At 38.1% G+C, this 9,630-nt stretch overlaps 1 protein-coding gene across 1 annotated transcript; it reads left to right on the top strand.

The window, feature by feature from the left end:
• The first annotated feature begins 5,862 nt into the window (after positions 1 to 5,862).
• Positions 5,863 to 9,092, top strand: LOC133798013 (pentatricopeptide repeat-containing protein At2g15820, chloroplastic). The gene is made up of 2 exons (XM_062236180.1): positions 5,863 to 6,538; positions 6,991 to 9,092. The coding sequence occupies exons 1-2, from the start codon at positions 5,945 to 5,947 to the stop codon at positions 8,869 to 8,871; spliced, it is 2,475 nt and encodes an 824-aa protein (XP_062092164.1). The 5' UTR covers positions 5,863 to 5,944; the 3' UTR covers positions 8,872 to 9,092.
• Positions 9,093 to 9,630: the final 538 nt, after the last annotated feature.

Below are 9,630 nucleotides of genomic sequence, written 5' to 3'. Positions count from 1 at the left end.
ATTACGTTGATCGACTCTAAGGTCGAAGGTGAACCACGGGGGTTGGGCTAGCTCTATGGCTAGCGAGATAGAGCTAAGGGCGAGGCCTCAGGTGACTCTATGGTCACGTAGCTAGGGCATAGGTCCGAGAGTTGGCATGAAAGCTAACTGAATAGGGCAACGGCGCAGGTCGATCCAATGATCGTGTATTTGAACTTAAAGACGTTGGTTATGAGTTAATATGGTTGATTATTATTGAATGGTTATTTAAAGTTACTTTCTCTGTTGTTATACGTTCTGTTTTCTTGCTGAGCCTCGGCTCCCGGGTGCTTTGTGGTGCAGGTAAGGGAAAGGGAAAGCTTGACCATCCATGAGTTGGAGAGCTTCGGTGGCGGCGTGTACATATGCGGCTGCTCGACCATGATGGTCGGGGTTATCTTAGAGGAGCTAGGGTTATAGCCTTATTTTACTGCTTAGGTCGGTTGATGTAACTTTTGTTATGTATTTACCCTTTTAAAAAGTTGTGTTGTAATATTTTGGGATCACATGTTGTATAACACTTTTGAAATAAAAGTCAATGGTTCTTTGACCAAAAATTTTAACCCTAACCCTTGTCACTAACCTTAGTTACACGATTTAAGCCAAATGACCTGATTAGCAGGTCTGACAAAATTTTAAGTGCACAGTGTAACAGTCCTGGATTAGGAGGGCGTTACAGATATCAAGCACAAATGAATCATAAAATAAAGGTGATAATGTGTTGAACCTTCTTAATGAGATTCAGGCTCGAACATAGTCTCATCAAAGTCATCTGAAGCAAGCGATGAGTACGCGACAGATGCACCTGCCTCATCACCAACCTGTCCAGCTAACACAGGCAAAGAGGGTACCTCCTCGACATGAATAGGTCTCGGGGAGTCTATGGCGTTTAAGGGCTCAAGATCATCTTAATCTGGAACATCGGCTATAGTAGTAGGAAATAACCCGACCTTCCTCAGGTTCTCTGAAGTAACGAGGGTCTTGACATTCTTCTCCTTAAGGGTCATGGCAATCAACACCTTGGCCCTAACTGTCATAGCCTGAGTCGAGAGCATTCTATAAAAAGGGCCGACGTGCTTAAACTTGGAGTAGTTGGCCTCTGCATCCTTAGTGAAGAAATAGTTGTCGACATATCTAAACGCCTTGCTATTTCCCGAGGTCTCTTCCAAGAAGGTGTCGGTAACCTCGCTCGTATAATGGTGGAAGTGGAAATACCTCGAGCTGCATTGAGAAGGGTTCATCTTCAGATCGAATAAGGAGTGGATCTTGTGAGGTACTGGAGCAACCCATTTTCTACGATGATTGATAATGTACAACACAGATAACACTAAGATCGCATTGGGAGCCAGTTGAGAAGGACTAATACCGAAATAATCTGCTACACTCGGGAAGTATGGATGAAGAGGAAGTAGGGCACCAGACTTGATGGCAGAACATGTACAAGGGCACATACCCAAAGTGGGGTCCTCAGCTCTGTCATTTGGACCAGGGATAGTAATAGATACACCAGAAAGATCAAAGGTCTTCCTTAAGTTCTTTACCTTCTCTTCAGTCATGTCAGAGGCAGCCCTTTGAACCAAACCACCTAATAATTAGCAGAGTGAGGCTTCTCAATCGGTTTCCATATGATCTCACTGGAAAAGGTGGCCCCAGAATCTGATGAATGGAACTCCTTTTGTCGTCTCTTCTTCTGCTACGCAGCTGACGAGACTGTCTTGCTCTTAGAAGGAGGGCGAACCACCTTAGGCCAGAACCTGTGAATAAAACACTCCTAAGGATTAGTAGTCTGGCGATGAGAGCCCTCGGTATGTTCTCGCTAAGAAGAAGAGTAATGGGGAACCCGACTGGTATCCCGATGCAAAGGGCGTTGCAATGAGTCTCGCTGACCGGACATATTCTGCTAAGAAGAATGACTTCGATAAGACGTGCCTTGAGAGCCACGGGGAGCACTATGTTGAGAAGAGATCTGAGAAGAGTCAGGCAAAGAGCTCTGAGTGATGTGCCTAGCAATATGAGGATCATCTTCGGAAGGTTGCCGAGTTGTTTGTTTTACTCTCGCCATTGGGCTATAGCTTTTCAAGAATTCTTCCTCACTCAACAAATATAAAGTGGAGCGAGGCAAAATCCTTTCCACCCTTTCCAAGAACTCCTAGGGAGTATGCTCGCTTACAGACTTATTTGACGAAGAGGAGCTAGACATCTGCAACAAAGGAAAAATAAAGAGTAAAGTTAGTAAGTGAACATAATGAAGCCAATAGTTGGGGGCATATCCATTAATCAAGGAGAAAAAATGAAGAAATCAGGGGAAAAATCTATATAGGGGGTCGGCCCAGTGAGACTAAGCCCAGTTCGACCACCATAGGACTCTCCTAGGCTTGGAAAAAACGGTCGAAGATACAAAGAAGGGTTAACCTAGGCCCTCAGATACACATAAGCATGCATATATATATATATATTCATATTGTCATATAAATCATGTATGCCACGTAGTCCCACATTTAATCAATTAATCACACCCATATATCCAATTTCGCCCTCCTGTCACGCTAATCAAGGCACTAAACCTTATTAGCATTTTTGGGACGTTACACAGTTTTTCAATTGAAGAAAGCTAGAAGGATCGCGAAGGTTGAGGAATTTCAGGAAAGTGATTCGGAAAATAAATCGCTAGAAAAGTTGAAGGTTTCAGAGAAGAAGAGAAAAATGGAAACTTTCTTAATGCAAAGGTGGTGAGGATTAAATTCCATGACCCTATATATAGACCAAACCTAAGAAAGAATTAGAGATGTATGATCACGATAGTTTGAGATTGAAGGGCTAGATTTGAATAGAAAAATAATTGCAAAAAAGTTGACAAGACAACTGTCATTGTACTCGAAACCTGAAAAGACGCCTGTAAAAATCAAACACGTGTCCAGTACTTGAGTGGGTAGGCGGGCGTGTTCCCTATGGCAGAAGTAGAAAAGCCCCTGATGCGTGTGTTAGGTATAGGAATGACGTCATACATGATAAGGGACTTGGTATGGCAAATGTTGTACCTAAAAAGCACGTGCTAACGTGTTTTGGTTCGCGGTATAGCTGGCAAGCACTTAATAAGGTTATCCATATTTCAAGAGTGGGGTATAAGTGTTGGGGTTTTATGCCCTAATTAAAATCCAATTTTTTTGTACTCTCATTTTATTATCAATAAAAGAATAGAAATCATTTTTGACTTGGCCAATATCTTTGCTCACATGTTTTATTTTCATGATTATTTGTTTAATATAAATTTCTATCAAATCCCGAGCATATAGCTAATAATATTTATAGTGACGTAATCATAGTGGAATATAAATATGATTATATGTTCAAAAAATAAGTTAGTCCAAAGATTAGTTAGTGTACAGGATTTACACTGATTTGTCAATCTACGATATAATCTGCTTACACATTTTAGTATTATGTTCTTTCTAGAACATTAGCAAAGTATATAAGATCAGATGTATTTGTTACATCAGACTGGACCGATATTGACAGTAGATAGGACAAGTAAACATACTGTTATTATCTATTCTAGTCATATCATATAGTTGAACATAGATCAATTCAATCTCAATGCTGAGTGGTTAGTATTTTAACTGAGTGTATTATTTGAGTTATTTGACTTATTCATTACCAGCTTACCCTACGGACTACTCATACTTATATCTTGGGAACTTGATAGTATAATTGAGTTGGAGTGTTAATTATAGATATGAATATCTATAGCTTTTGATGAAGAAGTAAAACGATGATTTCCTTTTAGTTTGGTTCGAGGTGCTAAATGATAGAGATCTCATTTCAGTAATTAATATTAGTTTACTGAAATATCATTTACAAGGAACTAAGTTTTTTAAGGATAAAATACAATGAGGGGGTAAAACGGTATTTTAGTTTCATCTCATTATAGACTGTCTATAGAGGATTGAGTGATAATTATGGTTGTAACAATAGATAACTAATAACGTGTCTATATTTCTTATAGAGTGTTCTTTGAATTCAAGAATGCAATTCCGAGTCTTTAGTGGAGTCACGAGAAATTAATAAGTTAGTAAATTTATTTGTTAAATTTATGATAACTTATTGGAGCTTGATTTTATAGGCCCATGGCCCCACTGTACCTTGGATAAAATCATCTAGATAGTATCAATTAATTGATATAATTATCAATTAGAATTGTCAAAGTTGACCAAATCAATTTTGGATAGTTTCACAGAGTTATGCAATTTAGAGAAGAAAATAGATTTTATGGCAGATTTATTAATTAAGACAAATTGATGTCTAAATTAATAAATATATTTAAATAAATGTTCAAATTATAAATAATTAATTTGATAAGGGATTTAAATAATTATTTAGTTAATTAATTAATAGAAAATAATACAGACCTTGATTTTTAGTCCAACGAGCTTATAATTAAATGAGAAATTTCACGGGCCTAAAGCCCATGAGAATTTTGACTTAATGGCTGATATTATCTATTATTTTATTGATTTTTTAATTTAAATAAGTGACCTAATTGAGCCTATAAAAGGAATGCAAAGTAAGAGTTGTGAAAAGAAGACCTGGAGATGAAGAGAAGATCAGAAGATCTAGTTTTGATGCTTTAGGGTTTTAGACTCTCTCTACAACAAAAGCCATTTTCTAAACCTCAATATTCTCTTCTCTTCTTCTCTTTGTATCTATCTCATGTGTTGAGAATTGCCCACTCTAGTCTATGTGATTCTAAGAATACTTTGGAAGACTGTGTAGAAATGTGAAGATCGGTTCAGTTTCTTGGTGATACCTTGCGACAGAAAGGATACAAGGGTTAGAGACACTGAAGGAATGACTTGTTCATTCCCCTGCATATAATGTAAGTGCCCTTATCATTATCTCTATTTAAATTCAATTATAGAAACATGTTCTAGGTTTTCTTATATTAATTTGTGTAATATATGATTTACATGAAAATAAATAAGATCCTTTATAAGTATTCCCAACAATAAGTTCTAAAATGGGTAGCACGGGTCAACCACAGGTCGACAAGACATCAAGGAGATCGTCTAGCCATATCTTCAGGTACTACAAGCATAGCTTGAGCGTCTCAACGCTTAGATCGGTTTAGCCTAGAAACCTCTAGCTCACATAGTGTGCATTTAGCTCGCTGCCGACGCATGGAATACACTGGCTTGACTTCCTGCAAACTTGGAGACTTTATATGCGTAATTATTATGTTGTAACCCTTGTCTGAAAAATGTGTCATATTAGGCAATCAATGTATTTAAGGTATTAATTTGTACGTTTGGGAAGTTACCCATTCTTGTAAGTTACCCAACATTGAATGTCACCTGAATTTGTCAAATGAATCCCTATAAATAGAGAGGGAATTGACTGGTAAAGGGACCGAATTTTGTACGTAACTCTGCCAAAATTTGCTTAAACAATTTTTCAAGAGATCCTAAATAGAATAACATAGACTTGTAGGCTAGGTGAATTTTAATCATTGAACCACGTAAATTTTTTTATATGATATTTACTTACGGTTTCATAAAAAGCCTAATTATCTATTTCAGACTTCTTAGTCTACTATTGGCAAAGAACCGCATCAACACAAATGTATTTTATTTAAAAAAAATCGAGAGACAAGAATCTAGAGGTGTCATAATTCGGAGAAAAAAAAATCCTATTTTTCCTAAAAGGTTTGCGTTCTCCATAGGAAACCCTAACCCAAGATGGGTCAGGCAGTCGGGTCCTGATCCCTTATGGCCTCGATCTGTAAGGCTGCTTAAAACGACAACGACATCTAATAGAGAAAAAGGAAAGAAAGAAAGAAATGTTTTAGTGAGTGCTTGGTACAAACAAAACGACAGCCTCAATCTTATGGCGAAGAAAGTAGCAAAACCACAGACGAAGTGGCCTCAAAGACATGCTTCTGAGCAAAGCTCCTCAACCAGAGCTCTCTCCTTTCCCTCTCCCTTCCTCTAGCCCTAACTCTCTTCTCCTTGCCCTTCCTATGCGCGTCTCTCATTTCTCTTCCCTCCTCTTCCTCCGCTCTCTTGCCCTCTCCCACCGCCGCCATGGGTCCTGCCTTAGCCACCGCTTTGTTCGACCAATCTCCACTTCCCCTCTGTTCTGCGTCACCGTGCCCCGCCAATTCCCGTCGGTTTCTTCTTCTTCCAGTACATTTGTCGAACAGTTGGAGAACGAACCAACGGAGGAAGAGGATGCTGGGGGTTTCGATAGTTTCCCTGAAAGTGAGCCATTTGACTCCGATAAGAAGTTCTCCTCGGTTGATATGAAGCACCTTTCGGCGCCGGAGCTGGAGATTAAGGAACTCGATGAACTTCCCGAGCAGTGGCGAAGGTCGAAGCTGGCGTGGCTGTGTAAGGAGTTGCCGGCGCATAAGACGGGGACGTTGGTTCGGATACTGAATGCGCAGAAGAAGTGGCTGACTCAGGAGGACACTACTTACTTAGCGGTCCATTGTATAAGGATTCGAGAGAATGAAACTGGATTCAAGGTAAAACTTTGGTTGTCATGAGTGTCCATTTCCATTCTATCTTTATGTCTTATGATGAGTTAGGATTACTTTCTCCTTTTGGTTCTTCACGGAGTCCAAATGTTGGTTCTACGGATTCAAGATGAACATGTGTGTTATATTGTTCCTTAGTGGCACCAGGATGGCAGGAAAGCGTGTGTATGTGCTAAGTTGCAATTTGATCTATAATGACATGAATGAATAAAGAAGGGTGATAGCTTTTGTAGGGTCCTGGCTTTTGCTATTAATGTTTCAACGTTTAGTGAGCTTCTGTTCTGAACAAATCATTATAACCGGTTAATCAATTCTTCATCAAAATGGTTTCTCTTTATATGATCGATCACAGCCCGTTTTGATCGACTTTTCTTCGGTTAACAAGAATGCTTATATTTAAAGTTCATAGATGTTTTCTAATTCACGTTTAATTTTGATAGGTGTACAAATGGATGATGCAACAACATTGGTATAGATTTGATTTTGCTCTTGCCACCAAACTAGCTGATTACATGGGTAAGGAACGGAAGTTCTCAAAATGTCGGGAGATATTCGATGATATAATCAAGCAGGGGCGAGTTCCTAGTGAGTCTACATTTCACATATTGGTCGTTGCTTATCTTAGTGCTCCCGTTCAAGGTTGCTTAGAAGAAGCATGTAGCATCTACAATCGAATGATTCAATTAGGAGGATACCAGCCGCGACTTGGCTTACACAATTCTCTATTCAAATCTATTGTTAGCAAACCTGGAAGCTCTGCAAAACATTATCTGAAGCAAGCTGAATTTATTTTTCACAATTTGGTAACAACTGGGTTTGAGGTACATAAGGATATATATGCTGGCCTAATTTGGCTACATAGCTATCAGGACTCCATTGATAAAGAAAGGATAACAGAGATAAGGAAAGAGATGCATCAAGCAGGTATTGAGGAGGGCAGAGAAGTGCTTGTGTCCATCTTGAGAGCTTGCTCAAAGGATGGGGATGTGGAGGAATCAGAAAAAACTTGGTCCAAAGTTCTCAGTCTTGGCGGTGCTATTCCATCTCAGGCTTTTGTGTATATGATGGAGATCTATGGAAAGATTGGAGATCCTACAGAATCATTGAGTATACTCAGAGAGATGAAGGAGCATTTGGGTTCAAACAATGCTGTGGCATATCATAAAATCATAGAGATTTTATGTAAAGCTCAAGAAATTGAACTTGCAGAATCCCTCATGGCAGAATTCATGGGAAGCGGTTTGAAGCCTGTTATGCCATCTTTCATTTATATAATGAATATGTATTATAATTTAAGCTTTCATGACAAAGTAAAGTTAGCCTTCACTCAGTGCCTTGAGAGATGTCAACCTAGCTGTACCGTTTATAGTATATACTTGGATTCTTTGGTCAAAGTTGGTAACCTAAGCAAAGCTGAGGATATCTTTTGCCAGATGCAGAATGACGGTGCTATTGGTGTTAACGCTCGGTCATGCAACACCATATTGAGCGGATACCTATCATCTGGTGATAATGTGAAGGCAGAGAAGATATATGACCTGATGTGCCAAAAGAAATATGACATCGAATCGTCATTGATGGAAAAGATTGATTTTGTCCTCAGCTTGAGCAGAAAAAATATTAAAAGACCAGTAAGCATAAAGCTTAGCAAGGAACAACGAGAGATCTTGGTGGGTCTGCTGCTAGGAGGCTTGCAAATTGATTCAGACGAAGAGAGGAAGAATCACATGATCCGCTTTGAGTTCAGAGAAAATTCTGTCCCGCATTATCTATTGAAGAGGCGTATACATTACCTATATCATGAATGGTTGCATCCTTCGTGCCAGGCCAATAATGGTAATGAGGATGTACCATATAGATTTGTCACCATCTCACACTCTTATTTTGGATTTTATGCGGACCAGTTTTGGCCAAAGGGGCGACGCACAATTCCAAACTTGATCCATCGGTGGCTGTCTCCATGTGTTCTTGCATACTGGTATATGTATGGGGGACATAGGACCTCATCTGGAGACATTGTGTTAAAGCTCAAGGGTAATGAGGATGGTGTTGAGAAGGTTGTTAAAAGCTTGAAGGCAAGGTCCCTGGAGTGTCGAGTGAAGAGAAAGGGAAGTGTATATTGGATTGGTTTCCTGGGAAGCAATTCAACCTGGTTCTGGAAACTAGTAGAACCGTATATTTTAGAAGACTTGAAAGACTCTCTTAGACCAGGTGGTGAAACCTCAAGCAAAACTACACTTCAAATTGAAGACATGAGCTTCCAGAGTTCATCTGATACTGTTGAAAAGGGTTCTGATTTAAGTGATGATGGGAACATTTAGTCTTCTGTTGGAAACTTTGAAGTATATTTCAATGAATTCACATTAGGTTTGTGTAGGATGATTATCGGAGTTCCATATTAGCAGGTTCAGAAAGCTTGGACGCTTCTCAACTAATTATAAAATGTTTCATCTTGGCAACTTCGGGAGGTGTACATATTTACAGAATGAGCAAATTTATAAAAGCAGCCTAATGGAGTAATCTTATTGCTCTTTTAGTTTTACTGGTGAGAGATGACACATGCTACGCACTTGGAGCATGTTTATGTTTATAATAGGAAATATATAATTTATTAGTATTTTCAAAAGTTTACATGTTTATTTTTTTTATATATATATAATTTGAAATGATGATATTTTTAAAAATTAGACATCTAAATTTAGATAATATGCTTACTATTTAGCGTCTTCATAGAATTAATAGTGAAAATAATAAGTCGTAATGTGTTGTTAATTATAAATAAGTTGCAAGTTTAAACATTTTATTATGGAATTTGATCATTATTAATTTTGTATTTTTTTAAGGAAGTTTTTAAATTATTAGTTTAGTTGGGACAAGGAATGAGGAGCAAGGGATGAATTTTTTATTTTTCTCGAGTTGCATTAAAAAAAATAAAGAGATCAAATTATACAAGACATTTTAAGTTGTATATTAAAAGTATAAAAATAAAAATTACAATGATTTGATCATTATTTTTCTTTACTGGTGCTATAAAATAAAGATTTGCACCAGTAAAGATATTTTTCTTTATCTCCCATATT

Source organism: Humulus lupulus, chromosome 1 (assembly GCF_963169125.1).
Source record: "Humulus lupulus chromosome 1, drHumLupu1.1, whole genome shotgun sequence".
Taxonomy (NCBI): domain Eukaryota; kingdom Viridiplantae; phylum Streptophyta; class Magnoliopsida; order Rosales; family Cannabaceae; genus Humulus; species Humulus lupulus.
This window is presented reverse-complemented; position numbering and strand designations above follow the sequence as displayed.